Source organism: Dryobates pubescens, chromosome Z (genome assembly GCF_014839835.1).
Source record: "Dryobates pubescens isolate bDryPub1 chromosome Z, bDryPub1.pri, whole genome shotgun sequence".
NCBI lineage: Eukaryota > Metazoa > Chordata > Aves > Piciformes > Picidae > Dryobates > Dryobates pubescens.
In genome coordinates this window covers 16,095,553-16,117,532 of record NC_071657.1, presented here as the reverse complement: position 1 = coordinate 16,117,532, position 21,980 = coordinate 16,095,553, and the positions used below count along the sequence as shown (strand labels likewise).

The following is a 21,980-nucleotide window of genomic DNA, read 5'->3' as shown; positions in this document are numbered from 1 at the left end:
TTTACATTTGCGACATTTTGACAAAATGCCAAATGATACACTCCAGAAAAGCCCACTGATGCATTACAGGTTTCACTTTTGTATGCTGCCAAATCTGTTGTGAAAGTGACATGTATGAAATAATGTAATAACTGAAATTGTGCTTGGGCATCTGGCACAACACAGTCATCTACACAGGCAACTTGGGTTAAAAAATAAAAATTAAAAAGGTTTTTAAAAAGTCTTGTAGAAGACCTACTCTGGAGCTTCTTTTTTAAAATCCAATAAAATCTTGAAATAATTGTTCTTTACCTCATGCCCATTCAGGACAATATCTAGACACATGTTTAACTAAAACATATGAGTAAGCCTAAATATATTCATCAAGGAATTTGCAGTATCTGTAAGCACATAGGATTCAAATATAAAACCCTTTCTGCAAGAGACTGAATGCCCTGCACTACCACTAACTACATCCCCAAACAGAAGTTTACTGTTAGTGCAGGAGTACAAGCCAGTGATCTAACAGATTTGTTTTTCAGAGAATGACATAGCTCTTTTCCCACTTACTCTGGGGGTTTTTTGGTGAGTATATGTTTGCTTGCAAAATGATAGAATAGAATAGAATTAACTAGGGACCTAGAGCTTCTGTAAACTAAATGTTGACTAAAAGTTGCTGCCCCACCAAGATGTTACTTTACATTAGGTCTCTTAAATAAGGGAAGTTGTGAACTACCAGGTGTGAGGGTCTGGGTGGTTTGGGATGAGATTTCAGTTTTTTCTGTTTGATTAGCCTCACTAGATACAAAGCAGTGTTCAAGTAGTCACCTTTTAGTTATAATTCTTCTTACCCAGCTTCCCATGCATCTTTGAACCTAAAAAACAAACAAACAAACAAACACACACATTTATAGAACAGCTAAGAATCTTAGAGTTTGGAGGATAAAATCAGGCAAGTGATGACAAAATTGCTCATTCCCCATCTCTGCACTGAGAAACAGAGCTGAAAAACTCAAAAGGCTGAAGCCTCTTTATGAGATAATCAGATAGTTGCTAGAAAAATGATTTAATTTTTTTTTCTACCATGTTTTACATTTTTAATGGCCAAACAAAAATACAGTAAGTCCTGAAGTAATTCCCTGCAAAGCTTTGGGAAGTCCAGATTCTGCTGTGTAGTTTCTGTAATATAATAAATCAACATCCTGAATTCACTTTAGAATTATTTTAATTTTACTGTATGTTCATTTTCTGCTTGAGCTCTTTGCAGAATTCACAAGTGGTCTGAACCTATTACTAAGTTTGTAGCTGATTCTGTCTAGCCCTTTACAGAACTGGGTACTTAATTCTCTACATATTTAAAATCATCCCCATAAATGTTTTTAAAATATTTAATATAATCAACTGAGCCCTTATGAGCAACCCAGCACTCCAGTTTTGGTACAAAACTGAATTAATCTGTTTTAATCCCCATAATCTCCATACATTTATTTTGCAGTTTTACCTTAGGATATAGCATGACCTCAGAACTGTTCAGGTTTTGCTTCTTCTTCTTGTTGGTTTGGAATTTTTTGGTGATTTTTCTTTTTTTTTTTTCTTTTTTTTTTCCTTTTTCCTTTTTTTTCTTTTTACATTTTTATTAAATGACAGGTCTAGCATTGAGACAATCAATATACAATATATAAGCAAACACTGCTGGTCTCTAAAAGTGAAAATCATTCTTTGATTAGACAAAATCATGAAATTTGAAATACATCAACGATAAAAGCTTGAAAAAAGCCCATATGGAAATTGTTAAATTGAACCAATGTAATGACATCTGAGCTTTTTACATTGATGTTAGGAATATTTTGGCTTCCTTTCATTCATGACCGTACCAGGCAAGTTTCCATGAAGTGACTTCAACGAAGCTTCCAAGTCATTTACAAAGTATCCGAGTTCAGATTTAGCTTTTGTTTTGAAGCTCAGTCCAAGCATATTGAAAGTTTCATCTAATACAGGAGCATTTTCAATTTGTTCCAAACCAAGAAAGTAGAAATATCAGTGAACTACAGCTTGGATTTCTGATCAGTTTTCCTAGAAATCATCAAGCCTTTAAATCAATAATCCGGACACAAACCATCATCTTGTTTTTTTGTTCTTCATAACACAATTTGCATGTAGACTTGAATCTTAAACATTTAAAATACTCTCTACCACTTCTGTCTTTCATAGCTGTTAGACTGAATTTGAGATCTCTATTAACATAACACTACTTTCCTGCTGGCTTCTGTATGAAATGCCTGCTTGCAGATACACAATATTCATTTTCTTTTTTCCCTTCTTTTTTGTTTTTCCTTTTTTTTTTTCCTTTTCCCCCAGAATATCTATGTCAATGCAGTGTTTGAATGAAACTACTTTCATGAAAAAGTGCACACAGTGTGAGGCATGAGACTATGGAAATGAAATGCCCTTTGGTCTGAGGAGGCTGACACTGACCCAGATACAGCTCTTGATCACTCACAGCAATTTTTGTTACAGCTTGTCAAGATCAGCTTAGACCAGCCTAGCCAAATGTACAGATTACATCTGGGTCCTTAAGTCATGCTACAAAAAAAGGTGCAACAATAAACAAGTCCATGTGCATTCTCAGTCATAACTATGAGCAGAAGAACCCTTGAGATTCCTCACTTTGGCATTAAATAACAATTATAAAGGCTTCTAGTATTAAAGCAATACATGGTGGGACTTGAAATGGTAACAGTCCCAAGTAACTTGTCAATTGAAATAAGACTCATCCCTAGTCATAAATAAATAATCTCTTTCCTGGTCTCACTTCCATGCCAGGATCAATATCTCTTAACATCTTACTTATTTTATTACTGCTTTTGGTTTTCTGGGACTGATTGAAAGTTGCTCAGAGGAAATCTTTGGTTTTGCTTAAGTGTCCGTGACATTTAATCATGACTTTCCTTGCAGTTTAATTCCAACCAGTCAATCAGTTAATCCACTTCAATTGATTCTGTGCTCTCTGTTATTGGCTTGCACTCATTGGGCATCCTCTGGTGTCGACTCAGCTGGGTGGCTTGTGTGAAGCTCCTCTCACACCTCTCGCACCTGGTGAAGGCAAGAGAGAAAATTGAGACCAGGGAGCTGCTCTGGGGGAGGGTGATGGGCTTTGTCTCATCCTGCTTAATCAGAACAGACACTCAAAAGTGGCTTCAGATTTTACTGGCTCAAGAGGTTTAATTGGTGGCTACTTCCAAGGCCTTGATGCCTATGATGGGACAAGGCCTGTCTGATTCAGAGCAGAGGAATCTGTCAATAGACAGGGGGAAGGTGATTTCTCCAGAGAGACCTGTCCTGCTGTAGCTCTGATCACTGTCAGTTCAAATAGATAAAGAACAAAAAGAGATTTTTAGGAGTGAGCCATCAAAGAAGCAGCTTGTTTGCAGTTTTCTGCTCTGTAACCCCTAGGAGAAATTGATGACAAATAGAATTTCACCTTCTGCTAATTTAAAATCCACAATTGCCCATTGAAAGAAGAGAAATCACAAAGCAATAATTGCTCAGTGCTAGAACAAGAGAAAACTCTTTGTTTATCTGATCTGACTATGAAGTGGGGTTCATTTTAAATAGGCACCACAGAGTTAGTTGTTGCTTTACCATCTGAAAATACCCACAATCCTTGACAAATATGTGGGTTGATCATGAACTTAATACAGTCATCCCTGTTTGGCTTGTTGTCTTTTATGCTGTCTCTCTTTCTACCCTGTACTCTATTTAGTGAACCATAATCTACAAAAAAATAATGTGTGAATGAATGAACAAAGCCACTGCGTTTTAGAGGGGATAGGATGGGAGTTATCATTAGCTTGGAATGAATTCCCTGTCTCTTCTCTGAAAGAGTGTCTAAAGAGTATTTAATCTCCCAAACACTGCCCTTTTAATTTGCATTCTGAACACTAGATAGGAATGTTTGATGACTCACAAATACGGATACAGCTCCTATGGTGCTTGCTCTGAAAGTCAGATTTGATTTAATGGTACTGTGTGATGTTTTATCTTCAAAGAAGATTATCATAAAAACATCACTATGGTAAATTTTTCACCTTCAAAAGAGAAGTGAGGAAAACAAAAGGCTCAGCTAATTCATATTCATCTTTCTCTCTTCACTGATGTGAACTGAAGTGCACTGTCACTGATCTAGCTGCTATGGAAAAAAAAAAAAAAAAGAAGAAGAAGAAGAAGAAGAAATAAAGATATTTTCACATATGCATAAATGTGGAATATTTTTCACATTAGTAGTTTTTTGTAAGCAAGTTCTGCTCCAGGAGCATTTAGCACAGACATTACAGAGTCATTCATTCAAGCTACTGTACCAATCTAAAATGTCAACACTTCTAAGTTGTGTTTCTTTAATTGTCTTTCATGGAATATTTTTAGCAGCCTGTTCTGCTGTTAAAAACTGCACTGTGATCTTGACAAATGTAAAATGTCAGCTTTAATGTATCAGACCTATCAGCTCAATGAAAATAACTCAGAAGTATTGATCACTTAATGATTTTTGGGGTATTCATTAACGTCTATGTGCAGATCATCCACTCTCCAGAGCTCCTGAAGTGCTGATGACACATTAGTGTACTGCTGATTGTTTATTAGAAAACTGATTAGTTACTGGATTAGTGTGTCAAAATATACTACCTTTCATTGCCTGACAAACTTGCAAATTATTGTATTATTTTTATATACATAAATATATATCTATCACAGAGGCATTAGAATCAATTTTAAGGCTGCAGGGTTAACTTAGTCTGTATGAGATATTGCCATCTACTTGAACTTGATAGTTTTGTTATTTTGATGTCTGCAAAGACAAGTGCTTTCCTTGCTGAGTAGTAGGAGGCTTGGATCCTTGCCTAACTGAGCTTAGGTGGCACAATTGCAAAATAACCTACAAAATCAGGCGTGGCAACGCTCGATTTCTGAGTGCCAGACCAAATAAATGAAACATGCTATGTCAGGATGCCTAGGGGCCATATGTGAATCAGAGAAAGACGATAAGGTAATTAAATGACAGTTACTCTTTAAAACTACTGGCCATGAAGCTGTGGCAGGCTTCCTTACACTTTCTGGAGATTGCCTGGGATTCTAAAGCTGGGTGCCACATTCACTCGGCACCTTGCACTGCTCCTGAAAGCACAGAGCAAGGCTCACTGTATTTCTTTAAAATGTTAAGTTCCCATCCTTTATCCACAAGCTTCTTCAGCCGTGTGAGTGCTCTAACTTCCCAATTACAGGCTGTTCTGGGACACTTTCATGTAGACACAGGAAAGAAGAATGCTAAATAGAAACCAGGAATGATTAAATCTCTAGCTACAAGCATCTGCCCTTTGGAAAGAGGAGACATGGGTGCCAAATGTTGCTGCTGGTTGGGCTGTGTTCTCGACTTTATACAGCCCTTGGGCAAAAGTGAGAATAAAGCCTTTGGCAAGGCATCTAATACCCTTGGCTTTCTCATGAACCTAGGTAAACTTCAAATAGTACCTAAGCTGTCTAGTATTTCCTAGGCACATGAAAAGAGTGTTTTCAGGACTATAGATTTAGGTATATAAGTACCTGGCTTACAGGCAGGTACTGTATTAGGTCCCTGACTCGTCTTTTCAGTGTGATCCAGAGAAGTTATTGCCGGACAAAGCCAAGAGGAAGGGTGAAGGCAATTGTCACAGCAGTGAGTATAACTATCTCATGATAGGTAGGAATGGGAGGGAAAGGAAGAATATTTTTTCTTTTTAATTTTGATGATTCTTTCCCTCTATAAGCCATTCTTTCCCAGCCTGTCATAGCAGAATAATCACAGCAATTACTTGTGTCTTTAAGACTAATGGCCATGTGTGTGCATGTTTTTGCTTTGTGTTGGAAGGCAAAACAGTCAGAATGGAATAGTCCCATCTCAAGGCACCACTCACAAACTAAACATGGGAATGAGCCCAAGCCCAGGCTTTTAAATATAGGTCAAAGTTTGGATTGAGCCTCAAGTGCAGATGCAAGTATTGGCAATAATGAGAAACCACTTAATTTCCACTTCAGCCATCTTATGTCATTTAAGAGCAATTTAAACAGCCCTGGAAATAAATGCAGATATCAAGAAGAAATTCAAGAGTCCTCACACAATTAGATGCCATCAGTAAAAAACAGATTTTTTTTTTTAAATTTTTTTTTTTACAAAATGCCTGTGCCTTTTTATTGTAAGGAGCAATGTTGTACTACACCATCCAACCTCATCAAACACCAGACTCTATGACAAGATTTCCCGGTGTTTTTTCTCAGGCGGAGGTTGTAAACGAAGTGGTTGTTAAATTCACAAACAACATGAACATCAATGGGTTTTAAGTATTTCTAAGGTACTGGGTTTTCTGCTTTTGGTTAGATAGCCCTCATTGTCACTGGTCTTCTTATTTGCTTCACAGTACTTTCAAAACACTGACAATGAGGATTACAAACAGGATTGGTTTAATGCCTAAGTCTATGTCATCCTCTATAAAAGGCTTCGGCTGCAGAAAATGTTGAGAGTCTATCTTAGGAAATAATGTCTTAATTTGCTATCTTCAAAGCAAACATTTTGAGATTTCACTCAGGAACTACTCTTACATCACATTTTACACTCATTAGAAAGTGTTAGTACACTAAACAAAACAAATAAAATCCAGGACAAAGCTGAGATGTTACTGTAGGTACACCATCTACATTCAATCGGGAATGAATGTTTACTTGTATTTTAGTAGCAACATTGGAAAACACCTGGGTTATCCCTATCCAAAGTAGTTTTTCCTCTGATTCTCTTGATTGACTTTTGAACTTTAGAAGTTTGCATAACCCTGATTCTGCGAAGTCCCTTAACTATTCTCAAATTTTACTGAAAAGGAAGAGACTGGGAGAGGAGAATTTTTGAGAATGGGGATGGCCAATGATTTTCCTTTTTCTCCTACCTTTTAATTTCCTTAAGAGCTTTGTTCCCAGACTAGCAGCCATAGTGGAGACTTCAGCAAGATAAGAATACACAAAAACTTTACAGTGGTGAGGCCAGCTTGATAGCTTGTGATGACATGAAAAGAAATCCCTTCTAACTGGACCTGCAGTCCAGGCAATACAGCTAAAGCTTTGACTACAGATAACCTCACTTAGCATTGTTATCTGTAATGAAAAGCAAATAGAAAAGTCTTCGGCCATACATCCATAGTTACCTAAGACTTACAAAGAAAGTGCCTTCCCACAGAAAAAGCTTTTTTAACTAATCACAGACTTCATCTTAAATAACAGTGAAAAATACTGTCATCTCATGTTCACCATTGTTGAAAACACCTGAAAAAAATAGGTGTACAAACATATACTTAGTGTTTCGTATTGCCTACTTAATCTATGCATGTTGTAATGTGTTCAAATACTGCTTACAAAACTGCCTTACTGCATTAGAAATAGTGAGATTGCATACACAGTAGAGGTAAGCTGACTATTCAGCTAACTACCCATTTTCAATATGAAATCCAGCACAGTAATACCTTTACTGTTATGCCTTTGACAAATAATTTAGCTAGAATTTAAGTACTGCTAACAGTAAAAACATTGTTTGACAGAAGAATGCATATTATCACACATGTAGAATTTTTTGATATACAGAAACCCTATTTCAATGGGCTTCTCTGGTTCTGCACTCTTTTTTTTCTTTTCTTTTTCTTTTTTCTTTTTTTTTTTTTTTTGGTAAGTGAATACTCAGAATCCAGTTGTAAAAAAAATTACTTTAAATCTAAATTGCATAATCAAGAGAGAGAAGTCTTGGGGTTTTTGTCCCCGCTTTATCATTCTTGTTTACTAGAATTTGTTAAGGTTTTTCCCTAAGCTTACTTAATACCAGGTCTTTGACCCCTCCTTTTCAAATGAGGATCTAAATGGTGATGAGACATCAAGATGAGCTGCAGCTATCTCTTGTTCCTCCAGCAGAGACAGCGTATCGACTTCTGGATAAGTTTTCTGCCCCTCCTCTCTCTTAAATGCAAGCAGTCCTGCATGGGAGGCAAATCTGTCACTTTTGAATAGCTTGCAGGATCAGAGCGTATGTGTCCTCTTATCTGACTAGTAGGGATGGGAAGATCTGCAGTTCCAGTTTTAGCTTCATGTGAAATTACTGGTCAACTTACTGCAAATATGTCAACAAGTCTTCCAGAGAGAAACTGGTACTACTGTTTCTTGAGTTTAAGGAAGAGACTCATAAAAATCTTAAAAGAATGAAATTAAGCCATCACAAATAAACAGCACAAAGCATCCACATTTTCTGTTGCTCTTCCCTACAGCTTTAAGACTATTTAAACAGTAGGGCAAAATGAACAAACAAATCCCAAACCATTTGTTGACTACAGCACACACGTTAAGCCCTCCACAAATGAAGTTGTGCTGTAGTCAAGGCCACTTTGGAAAAGGGGAAAAAAAATTACTAAACCAAAGGGGAAAAATAATGACTCTAAATGGGGTAAAATAGCAGATCTATTGGAAACATGACAAAAACAGGATGTTAAGGAAAAAAATTAAGTGGAGTCAACAAGGTTACACATAAGTAACACCTTAACATTAAAAGAAATCTATTTTCCATTTTGACCCGGAAACCTCTTCCATTAATTACTAAAATCTATTTACACAGCAACTAGATAAAATCAATCTGATTGCTCACACTATTTTTGGCTCACTTTCCATGAGCTCTGAACATTCAACAGACTGGCTTTAGAGAAGCAGAAGTTTAGATGTTTTGAGTTTCTGAGTTTTGCCACCAACAGCACTATCCTGCCATGATTCCTGGTATGCAAGCTCTTCCGTACTAGGTATGCAGTATTTGGTTCCTGGCTCTGTCTGCTTGCCCCCAGCAGAGACATGTATGAAGGCCAGGGTTCCTTTCAACCATATATGGAGGCAAAGCATCTGTACTGGTATCTCTACTGAGCTTGTTATGAGGGGTTCTGACAGGCCCCATGGCTGAGCTCTCTTACATTAACCAGATTGAGAGCACAGTACAGTAAAAGTAGAAAAGAAAAACAAATGGAGAAGAGCAGATGGAGGATGAGCATTTCTTGGAGAGAAACACACTCCTTCTTCTGCATTAATTCCCATTTTTTGTAGGAACATTGGGTTGCTTCCAAAAGAAGTGGTATCAATATATAATACATTGATATCAGTACCTTATTTTTCTTCCAGACTGGGATTACTCCAAGTCCGATCTCTGTAAAATCTGTGCCTGTTGGTTCAGCTAAGGCACAGACACAAATATGGAAAACATGTATTCTGTTTTGGAGAACACCTCCTGTCAGGTATGCAGAGTCTTGTGCAATAGAAGGCAAAATCCATCTGGATCTGTTATTCTATGGCTGGAGGTGAGGAAAAATTCTGAGGCTCAGGTGTGTGTTTGGCTGTAATTTCAGTAAACATAAACTGCAGAAATAAGCAGTCTTTTTAACTAAAAACAATCCTGACTAGGCAATTTTACTTTTTTTCCCTTGTAATTTGGACAGCTGGACACCGTCAATTCATTATTATGATCATACCAAACATAAACCACAAGCCAAGGTTACTTTTCTATTCAGCAATTCTGAGACTAAAAAAAAAAAAGAAGTGTATTTCCCCTCTCTATTTAACCAGTTCCAAATTAGCTTTTACGTGAAGCTCTATCTACCTCAGTATATGAGCAACAAAGAATCATTTTAATGCTTTTACAGCACAGTCTGTCTCAGTCTTTAGTGTATTTTCAGCTATGGTTCTCCAGTAGCAGCTTGTCATTTAATTAAAACAATCAAGTTCTCTTTAGAAGACAGAAAATCATTGAAGGCTTGCAAGGCACCCAAAATCAAGCCTGGTTTAATTCTGATTTCAGCCACACCACAACAGCTTTATGTGGTGGTCTGACCTTGGCTTTCAAGGGAAACTCTACATGTGCTGGTGTGGAGCAGTGATACCAGTGAACAGAAGCAATGCATTTCACTCTCTAATCTCAGCAGGCAAGGGATGCTGGCTTCAAGTACTTACTTGAAGGGCTTTTCCCCAGTATGTGTCCGGATGTGATTGTTGAGTGTTGTGGCACCAGCAAAGGCACGACCGCAGTAGCCACACTTGAAAGGCCTGTCACTGGAGTGTGTAACTACGTGATTCCTCAGCTCTGAAGGTTGGGAGAAAGACTGGGAGCAGTGACCACACTGGTAGGGCCTGCAATAGGAAAGAGAAAAAGCATACCATCAATGCTTTCTATTGATGTGAGCAAGAAACCATACAGGCAGTAGCACCTGGTCTCCCATTAATTTCCAGAAAGAACTGCAGGTGTACTTCTCTGGTGGAGATACATATGCAAAGCTTCATTACCTCCTTACCTAATGCAAAATGATTGTGCAGGAATTGACTGAGAGTCCCTGGACATAATGCCCCTCAAAACATAATTCAGCAAAGTTGTGAGCCTGCACTACACATCACATGCCTGCCTTATATCTCCCAGACTCAACAGAGCGCTCCTTAGGCATAAAAATTTCTTCACACATTGGAAGCAAGATACTAATGAAATCTTCAGCTACAGTTTCACCTGCAAATGTGTATCTGGCTGCTATACCTATAGTCTAGGTGGATTCTTCATATTGCTTTGGAGGACTTTATTTTTTTTTTGAGATCACACTTTTCATTAGAGACACTGGGAAAAAAATAACCATCGTGTTATGATTGCCTTCCTACGTTCTTACTGGAATATTTGGATTTAATGAAGACATTTCTCCCATTCAGCCTGTAAGAGCCTTTTTGTGATCTTGAAATAAAATCCAGAACTTAGGCCTTCAACAACATATTTTGTTAAAAAAAACACAGCAAACAAATAAAACTGACTGATATGTTACAAATTTAGAATCAGAACAGACTGTAAACAGAGAAAGAAGAGGATACAAAACATCAAGTTTACACAGGACTGCTGAAATCCAAATATCACTGCTAGCTAAGATAAAGTGTAAAGACCAAATATCTGTATATTTCTGCTTGGTAAAAGTCATTTAGCATCAATATCCTGTTCACATTTGACTTAGTCAGTGGCATGCTCATCAAACTTTTGGCTGACAAAATTAAGCATTTTTCTAGGGGGATATTAATGATTTCCACCCTGTACATCATTTTAAGGCACAGCTCTTGATATCTGCATTTCTAGAGCCAGTGGCCAATAGGAACTTAATTGTACTCTCTTTAATAAATGTATATGTTTAAATTGCTAGAAACCAAAATTAAAGGGAAGGAGACAATGGTGGCCAAGCATGTACAATTCAATTAAGTGCAAAATAATGTGAACTATCTCATTTGTCAAGTGAACTGCTTAATTGTGGCTACTTGCATGACTGAACACAAATACTATTATTTTGCAGTGCTTCAAAGCACTGAACCCTGATTGTAGAATTTTTTAGCTTGATTAATAGCTCAGTATTGGTCAATAACTCAATAGCTTACAATTTTAATTACTTACACTTGAAAATCTAACTCCTCTCCAACAAGTTTCAAAGAAATGTCTAAAAGCTGTGGAAAGCTTACTTAATCAAGATGATGTGGCACTCAAAAAAAATGTAATATACATATAAATAAAGTGGTGGTAGGGGGGTTAAGTACTGGATATCTGTTTCTCTTATTATGTGCACAGCAAATATTTGTTAAACTTGACATGAAAGTGCACATACTGGCAAACAAAGATGATTTGTGAATACAAATTTATTTGTTTGCATATTTTGAATTCAAACACTTTTAAGCCAAAAGGGCACATTAAGATATTCTGCACCCATGAAACATTGATTTTCTAATAGTGAAAGGGACCATTAACAACTATTAGCCTCTGGTTATCTATTTTTAACAGCTACCACAATAAATGATACAACAGTACATAAAGCAAATTAATCTTCTAAAATTTTAACAGTTAGTGTGATTAATTTCATAAGTGTAAAGTTACTCTGTAACATGGCTGTAAATAGTCAAAATTCCAAAACAGTTATAATTAAACATTGTCATGCCAAGTAAAATGTTTTTGCCTCCTACATTGACTCAAAACAAGTTTCATGTTTGCAAAGGATATTAACCAATGTACTCAGTACACACTTCAGTGGTTGATGCTCAAGAAAAACCTCCATAAAAAATCACCTATTGTTAGTCCACTTTGATTATTTTTTTTCCCCCCTTCATCCATGTCTTGGAAAAACAATAATTAAGGATGTCACCTTCCTCTTAACAAGGAATGCATTTCTTCAGTTTATATACAAGTGATTCTGGTTCACACCACAAAAATGGGCAATGTGAAGCAAATTTTTCAAGCTAGATACACGGCACACATTAAACAAAGCTCATTTTAAAATGAAATCCTACAAATGCATTGAAACACTATAAAAAATGTAAAAATACTGTATCTGTTTTGCACAACTGCAAGTTCAAATATGCCAAAACTTTTGGATACTACTATTTTTTCAAAGAGAAAAAAACAAATAATTAAGTAAGTGTAAAAGTTATCATTTTGTTCCCTGATAACCTTTTTACTGTGTTCAGAAATGTTTCTTGGCAGAAAATAAAACCAACATGTTGCTTTAAAAGAAAATTAAAATGGTGCAGAAGGACTAAGCACGAGCAATGCTCAGTTCAGTGAGCGCATTGGCATGGGTGGAGCAGGCCTCTCTTTGATGTAGCTGTTATGTCTTCTGCCATCACTGTAGTCTGCAGTGAGACAATGAATTAAGACAGTTACCTCTTTACAGCAGTGCTTTACAGACAGAAGGAGCAGGGACACAGTGACAAAACCAGTAATCTTTATAGGCTGCATTTTCAAAGACATGCTGCTAGACTGAATGCAGCCCCAGCCCAGAAAACTGACTTCCACTAGAATAACCAAGAACATATTGTGTTTTTTTCAGCTTCACTGCACCCATGTGAATGTCCATGTAGCTGTGTCACAGCTCAGGTGTCTGTTGATGCTCCAGAATATTAATGTTCAAAAAATTAAAAAATTCAAAATTAAATTTACTTGAACACCTAATGCCTTCATGTCCGAGCTAAACGAAAGGGAACCTTCTTACCTAAAAGCAAAGTCTTCTGTTAAAACACTGTGTTAATAACAGTGTTGTTATTAACACTGTGTATCACCAAGCAGCTATCTAGGTTTGTGAACACGTAGAGTCCACCAGGCTTTCCTAGAGACCCTATCATGCAGGCAGTTATTGACTACATGATAGGGTCCTTAGAAAAACCTGACTACATATATCAGATCACGATAGGAACCCAAGGCATTCAAGTTGAAATTCAGAAAACAGTAACTATACTGTAATAGTTTCCAGGTTTTATAGTTATTTAAATTTTGAAGTTACATTTTCTTACCATTTTCTCACTTCTCTCACATTTGTAGCTGACTTTTTTTCTGGGTAAAACTACATGATGTGTAAAAGCAGTAGAAAACCCAGGCTAGCCTGTAAGGTTTATTAAACTTCACCAAAGTTCATACTTTGTGCTTATCATGAGGAAAACAGAAAAAAATCCACACTTTGAATTTGGAATAGGTGCTGACAGACAACTGTGTATTTAAACTGTTTCTTTCTGGATTTTCATTTAGCAGAAGTGACACAGCTTTTAGTTATTTATCTTCTAATATTTATCTGATAGTACAATACATTTCCCAGTTCCTGAATTCTAGATGCAACCAACTGATACAAACATATTATAAACTGTAAATAATTCATGCTTTGAATTATTAGAATCTTGAAAAATCTTGCTGTTATTTTCCACTGAATTTTCAAACTTTGTTTTAAGTTCTTGTCTCATAAAGAAGTTGCCAGTGAAGCCTCCTCAATAGTGAATTTGCTGTTTTCAAGGAGCATGTGGAATCTCACTGCAATCCTTACAAGAGAAATTGCATCTAATGGTGTGTTCCTGAATACCTGCAACTATCAATGAAGCTCAGTCAAATCAGGGAGACAAATTAGCATATTGCTGTAATTTTTTCACCTTAGAGAAGCTAGAAAGAACTAACTGAAGGCAAAGGGAATGGCACGCAGTTAAATGTGTTTTTTCTCCTTCTTGAAGACTAAGAAGAAGTGAAAATAAGAACTTGTGAGGGTCTGAAACTGCAGGACAGAGCTCTGTTGAACCCAAAGGGCTGATCTATGATTTAAGAGAAAAAGATCTATTAATCTGGCAAATTTGAACTTCAAGCTCCTGCTTAAAAAAAACCAAAACCCTGTCAATTTGTTAAATTGAGACGCTACAGAAAGACTTGAGTAAAATTATGTCTAATAATTGCAAGGGCCAGTTAACATCCACTATCTATCACCTTGAGCACACCTATAGAGTGAGTTTTCATTCAAACTGACATGCCAGTCCCTGAGACTGTATCTCCCACGGATGTACATAATGTATATGAAAATATGTCACAGAGAGCTTTTGGGAACTGCAGCCATCTGCCTTCCATCAGCACCAATACCCTGAATATGGTGATCACAGTGAGAAAGAAGCAAGCTGTCATTGAAAGAGACTGTATCATATCAGAAAAATGTTTGCTGTTAATTTATTTTTTTCTCTCTAAAAATTAATCACTGTGAGCACAGGCTTTTGATTACCCCTCTCTAGATCTTCCCCAGATACACTTGTGTGGAATTTCTGCAGCAGGGGGAAGCAAAACCCAACAAAACAAAACAAAAAATTGCAAACAAACAAAACCCAACACAAAATAGTTTTCTGTATCCTGCTTCAAGTGATAATTGTTAAAAATGCTTCTGTCTGGGCAAATCCAAGAAAAAAAAATTCCCAAAGGCTCAGAAAGTCTCAGATGGATGGATTTAAATCTTCACCTTTGACAGCCACTCCAACCCCAGTTATCATGAAGTTTGGAGAGAAGCCCTACAAAATATAACTTTTAAAAAATATATATCTCTGTGGGAGATGTCAGTTATAAGTAAGCCAGTAAACGATTTTAAATTCATTTTAATTTAAATTAAAATCATAATCTTAATAAAAAATAGCAAACACAGGAGATGATTTTGTATTAATAATTTTTTAAAATATTTTTATTTATTAAATCACCTACCTGTTAAATAGGACCATTTCTTCCTTACTGCTTAACAGAGCTAAGTGTATCTTAGCTTTTTTAAAATGTCTGCTGTCATTAAGGTGTTTTCTGAATCTAAATGACTTCACATTTCTTTCTTATTCTAAACCCTGAAATAGTCTGCTTGTTTCAAATATCAGTCCATGAATTGGAGTCCTGAAGAGATTCAGAGATATTTTCCCTGCACCTCATGCTTGTAGGTAACCAACATTGTTGCAAAACAAATACCAAGCCAAAACAGATAGTCTAAAATCATTTCCTAGAGCAGCCAGGCCCTACTGATTCAATAACATCAAAGATACAGTGGCTAGTCTGCTCACAAATCGCTGACAATAAATGGGAAACAGTTTATCAGCCAGAGAGGTGCTGCAGGTAGTGTTGAGAAAATACAAATCAGTGAGTTGCACCCAGTACTTCAGGCTAGCAAGCAAGTATGTTTTCACAAATTATTCCCCATTTTCTTGTCTCCAGGAAATTTTGTACAACACTTCAGGAATTTTTCCTTCAGAATAATGCAGTATGCTTAAGAAACCAAAGATATCTTCTTTCCAGCCACTGTGCCAGTAAATCATTGGTATAAAAAGCTTTCTGTGAAGTAAGCTCAACCTGTAATGATTTCTAAACAGGGATATGAGAATCCAGATCCTTTAGCAGTTATAATCTGCAAAACCGTTCTGGTAGTTTCAAACACTGAATGAATTGGAGTGAGCTTAAACAGGTTCACATGACTGACATCCCATATAATACTCTAAAGACCTATTGGGAAATGCTGTTAAAGAAGTAATGCTGATGGCACACCTCACAGGAACACAGGTGGCATTACAAAACTGGCCTCCACAAGGAGTCTGCACAATTTGTTTAATGAGAACATACAGATGTAAGCCATTTTTCAGTACAGTGGGCACATAGATGTCACAACACAGAGCACTGCAGTATGTAGTATTTATGCAACAGATTGATCCTAAGTGTATATTGGAAGCTCATTTAAGATTTCTGCTCTCTATATAAACACAAGATACAATGTTTCTTATGAACAGGATTCACAAAACCCCAACAAGACAAAGAGGAAATAAACTAAATTAGCCAGTGTCAATATTGAGAAAAACATGCTAACATGTTTTAAATCTTCCTGAAAACTTCTGGGATTCAAGACTTCAAGTCAGAATCTTGACTTACCTCCTCTCCACCCCAAACCTCCTCAGATGTGCTGAGTCCTTTGTCTACTCTTTGCTCCTAGGGGAACCAACATTTCTTCCAATCAAGATAATTTTCTGTTGCTAAGCTGTAGGGTATTCTAAGCTAAAAATGCTCTGCTTTTTCTTGTTGAAGCTGTTCTACATGGACAAATTGGATGGGAACAGGAGAAACAAAATGGTAAGATGTCAAGAGTCTGTAATCATGAATCAGGGTGTTCACTTCTAAGAGGGAAGACTGAAAATCCAGCCTCTGGTTTTGGTAATACTTGATTCAAGATACAAGATACTTAGGAGAAGATTAAAGTAAATAAATAAAATTTAAAAAATAAAACTCAAAATCTCTCACTTCCAAGATGACAGACCCAGTTGTAGGATAGACTTACCGACATTTACTCTTTAACTATCCCTCAGAATGCAGAACAGCCCCAAGAGAGAAGACTATTCTTGCATTAACTATTTGCAGCCTTGTTCTTAAGGGAAGGCTTTAGCTGAAGTGAAGGAATGAATGAAATCTAGGCATCATACTTAGTTACATAAATCACTGAAAAGGTACATGAAGTAGCCTCACAACATGTCTGCTCTAGATATCCTGACACAGCATTTGTACTGGAAGTATAAGAGCCCACAACACTTAGGGAAGCAAGCCTTTCAGCACTTCCACATCGTGGCACTTCAATTGGCAGTTGTGTCCTACAGCTTCCTTAGTATGCTGATTGTTTATGTTAAGGCCAGCATAAAATTCAGAAAATGTTGAAAGGGCTTGTTTGCATTCGTAATATTATCAGCCCTTTAAGTTCTATGAAGATTTGCATGGAATCCAGTTTGCCTGTAGCATGCTTCATGTTTCCTCCTGGAAAATGTGATTTATGTTCCAAAATCTCTACACCCACGGGACTGTACAAGTATAGGTGTACACATAGATAACCACATACACAGACACAGACATGCATACAAACACACACACAGAGCCTGGCTATTTTTGGCAGTATTTTGGCTAAATGTAATTCACAATTAAATGCTGCTTTTAGAACAACCTTCCACCAGGGACTCAACCGCTCTGCTCAAACCTTCCTCACAGCTGAAGAAGAGACAAAACATGGGCAGTCTTTTTTATTGAATTAATTTGATTTTTGTCTTTTGTCCTGCCAGCTATCAAAGTTGTCAAATAAACCAGCTTTGATTCATAAATAATGTTTCCATTATATTTACTGTGCCACCGGTCAGAGTACCTGAAATTTTAATTCACTTGTTCAGCTAAATTTCATCCTCAGTTCACGGCCATAAAACTCTGTATTGACAAACTTTCAAACCAACTTTGACTCTGAGGTATCTAGTCAACATTTTTCTTCTGTGTGGATATTAGTTTATTGAATAAGTGGCATCTGTTTTCCTCCACATCACTAGTGGAGTAGGTATTTCCTTTTGACAGCTTTGCACGATTTATGGGTTTGCATGCTCTGAAGAAAAATAGTACTAAGCAAAAAATTCCAATTCATTACCTCTTAGTACTTAATTAAGTTCATACACATTGCACACTATAGGTGAACCCTGAAATGACTGTGACAGCCACTGAGCAGCAAGTTAGATTATCTTTGGAAGACAGAGAGACTTTTAATTATCTTGACCTCATTTTTCCATCTATGATATTAATAAACTTTCCTTCTATTTTGTTGCCTCCATCAGATGTACCCAACCATTCTGAAAACAAGATTATATCCTTAGCTATTTCCTTTTATCTGCACATTTAGGCACCAAATGTTTTTACAAATAGTGAAGTCAAGCAATAGTTTTTATCGGCTTACTTCACACAGCTGTGGATGAATTATGTTGTACAGGCTTCTTCTAATAATGGTTTGGGTTTGGAAATGATAACAGTTTGATAAAAGAAGAAAGCAGTGGATCTGGCTATCAGTAGATACAGAAATAAAGAGAGCCTGGGCTTTACCTGTCAGGGTTCTGCGTACACACATGCATCTGTAAGAGGATCCGCTGGGTGAAAGTCTTAAAGCATTGCCCACATTTCCAAAGATGCCAGTCACTGAACTCAGAATTTAGTTGGCTTGTTGAAGTTGGGCTTGCAAGAACTCGCTGGTTTTTGACACTGATCTGGTTAAATCCTGACTCGATGGACCCAGACTTATCCAGGAGAGAAAAATTCCTGCTACACGGAGTCTGTGGAAATACTATGGATCGCTGTGGAGTGGCAGGGGATAGTTTGCTACTTTTATTAAATGGCTGTAGGGTGTCTTGTCTGGACATGGCCTCCATTACAGTCGAAGGGACATTCACTGGGAGAAAACAAGAAAAGTAAATAAGATCCTTTTTATGCTTTTTAAAAAACTAATACAGTGTTGGGAGACAAAAAAAAATATTAAAACAAACAAACAAAAAACCCCCAACAATATCCATTTCCTTGACACTGGAATTAAACAATTTTATTTTAACAATGCACCAAAAAAATATGAGCTTGAATGAGACAATGATCTGAATGCATGATCCGTATTCTGTGACACTGAAAACTCATGCAAAGGGGTGTCTGAGACTGAAAGGACCCAGAGAAACCTGACTGTGCTATACATTGATTGCACAACAGGATTGCCATCTGAAAGAAAATGCTGCTGCGCTCATGATACCCTGACTCTGCATGTTGCAGTCAGCATGCTCAATTGTTATATGACAGACAAGCATGAATTTTGAGAGCTTGGGGAAAAGAATCCTTGCTTGGACATTCCTTGCAATACAGCAGGTCTGTACTGCATCAGTAGTTCCCTTACCCTTTTAAAAGGCAGCCATTAAAGATATTTTACTATTACACCTCACAAAGAGTCACACAGCCAAAGCCAGTGATTTCACCATTGGCTCATATGATTAAGGCTAACAGCAGTCAGACAACCACAAGACAATGCAAAGTATAGGCAGAGGTATCTTTGTGCATCAATTTCTCACCTACAAAATAGGAACCAAAACTGTTTCAAGTTCGTCAAAGTCTTATGATCCCCAGTTAACTATGGCTTATGAAACACTCAGGTATTTCAGCAACAAATGCAATACAATGTTCTCTCAAAGAAGTGATTTAGTGTTGAATTTGGATCTTTCATGATAAGGAAGACAGGAGGTCAAACATATAGTTCAACGGCTGCCTCACTCTTTGACTACCACCTAGATTGTGCACTGAATGAAGCAGGAATCATACAGAAAACAAGAAAAAAATAAATAAACAAGAAAATAATAAATAAAAGAGTCAGCTAATGAAAGATGGTGCCAGAAATTAGAGAAGGAGGAAAAAAAAAAAGGCTAAAAAAAAAAAAAGCCCAGTACTTTTTTGTGATTTTTAATCTTGGCATGCTTAATCTCATAAGATAATACCTTAACATGGATTTAAAAACTAAATATGCTGCACTTACATGTGTGTGCCTACATATGTCCCTACATTCAGTTACTGTCACAATGAGTTTCTATGCATACACAAACACATAGGTATATAGCGCCTTCTAAACAGAAGATTAGAAACTTCAGGTCTGTTTAGGTAAGTCATGATGGCACATTTGTAAGAGAAAATACAATAACTAAATTTCAGCTGCAAGCTGGACTCATCCAACATTATTTAATGCACAATAAAAATGTAATACAAACTGATCTTTTGGTAATACTTTAAATAATCCCCGTTGTATTCTAATATCTTCCATTAATCAAAGTTACTCCAATATTATAATATTGCATGGTATTTAACTTACTGAAATTGAGGTCCTTCCTAGGCTGTTCTTTTCTGGAATATCTGAGGACTTGGTTGCTAAGCAGAGTTACATCTATGGGGCTCTCTATTACAAGTTTCCAGACATATTACACATAGTCTATGTCCCTTCAGTAAAAGGGGCAATGTGTACACTTCTATTTTGCCCCAACATTCTCAAAGAAAATCTTTTCTTTAAAAAATCATATTCATAAAAATTCACTGTAGTAGTAAGAGCAGAATGCTAAAGGCCTAAGGAATATAGGCAGAGTTTGTACTGGGTGAAAATAATCCAACTGGAGGAGAATGAGCAGAAAGTCTACTTTGAGGGCTTGTGTCACATGTCACATACTTGCCAGCAGCAGGTTCGATGCTCAGACATTAATTTCATCTACTTAGTCAGTCTCTCTGTGGATAAAAGTATGGTTTCTCTCACAGCAGTGACACTATTTAGAGATTTCAGCCATAATGCTTTGCTTTTAAAATAAATGTTTTGTAAGCTTCAGCTCATGAAAGAAAAAATAATATTTCTATATTGTACACTGCAGAGCATGAGTTTTATCAGCAAACATTACTGCTGGTAATTAGGTTTCTTTTAAGCTTTTCTCAAGCCCAACAGATCTGAAAACTCAAGATGAAAAAGGATGTTTATTTTTGACAGTTTAATCCCTGCTCTCTTGCTAGTTTATTGCTGCATGGTTCAGTATTTAAGTTGCTATGAGATACAAGTTCATCCTAGCATTGTTGTTTAAGAATCCAAGTGCTTGACCTAAGAAATATATTTAATATGCGATAGAGTAAGCATGGACAGCCACAAGGTGACTTGATCAAAGTCGGTCAGGCATCCATTATTGCTTTTTTCCACCACGTAGATACACATAGCTGTCAAAATGGAAGGGAAGTCTTTGATGCAAGCTCTAATCAAGTTCCACACACAAACAGTGAAACTAAAGGGGGTGCTTGGATCACCCACAACCATTACAGACACAGATATCAAGCACTGGATCGTGCTGGATCTATGTTACAAGCTACAATTTTGTGACAATTTCTAGCAAACTAAAACCAAAATACTGAGAACGGGTAGAATAGGTGTAAACTGGGATGGCCATGATGGAATGGAGGGTCATTGCCATTTCAGGTTACTTACACTGTGCTTTTTTATGGAGAAACTGTCTTTCACCTTTTAACCACAAGGATCTCATGTCAACAGTCAGAGAAAGCTTTCCTTGACATATTCAGTGGTAACAGAATGAAAAATCATTACCATAGGCCTCATGGACCTGCAATGCATTGCAGTTTCATCAAGACAGTGTCTTGTGAGGGATCTAACAGTGGATAGGGTCAAGAAAATTGGTTAAGAATACACAAGGAATAAATAATTTATAAGGAAGAGTGTTTCTTCACACTACCCAGCTATGTGGGCTTGATATGGTGGAAAATCTGCTACTTAATTGCATGTACCTGCACACTTCCAAACACCTCCATTTATTTAGGTAAGCATACCATGCTTTTGCACAGCTTAAGTGTACCAGTGTCAGGGGTTTATTTTGTGCATGTCAAGTTTACCTTAAATATACAACCACTTTCACTTGTCTTAAAATACTTCAGGAGTATAGCTGGCTTACACATGCAGAAATCCAAGGAAGTACTTACAGTTTTCATCTTGTGCAATGCACTGGAGAGGGATGCCAAAGAAAGATGTGTAGCTGTCATTGTACCACACCAACAGTTCAGTGCCTCTTGGGATGTCTATACAAGCCCGGTAGAATATATTTGACCTAATCAAAAGAAAAATAAAAATACCTAATTTAGGAACAGAATATTCTCCTCTTCTCAGACACAGCATTACAACACAAATCCTTTTATTTATTTTTTTAAAGCTTTTTTTGCAATCAAGTAAATGATAACTTTCTGATTATTTTAAAATTAAATCTATCATTAGGGAAGGAATTTGTTTCTGTAGCACAGG

The 21,980-nt window shown here is 36.8% G+C and overlaps 1 protein-coding gene across 2 annotated transcripts in view; it reads right to left on the bottom strand.

Moving 5' to 3' along the window:
• Positions 1 to 633: 633 nt before the first annotated feature.
• The window catches only part of PRDM6 (PR/SET domain 6), a 78,331-nt gene continuing 56,984 nt past the window's right edge, over positions 634 to 21,980 (bottom strand). Inside the window, exons 5-8 of one of the 2 annotated variants that reach the window (XM_054178923.1) lie at positions 21,665 to 21,789; positions 18,227 to 18,569; positions 10,021 to 10,197; positions 634 to 854 (exon numbers count right to left, since the gene is read on the bottom strand). In XM_054178923.1, the coding sequence (XP_054034898.1) occupies positions 827 to 854; positions 10,021 to 10,197; positions 18,227 to 18,569; positions 21,665 to 21,789 (673 nt within the window). In that variant the 3' untranslated portion in view covers positions 634 to 826. Of the gene's footprint in view, positions 855 to 2,338; positions 3,073 to 10,020; positions 10,198 to 18,226; positions 18,570 to 21,664; positions 21,790 to 21,980 lie in introns of those variants that run through there. The other variant, XM_054178922.1, reaches the window with a different exon arrangement.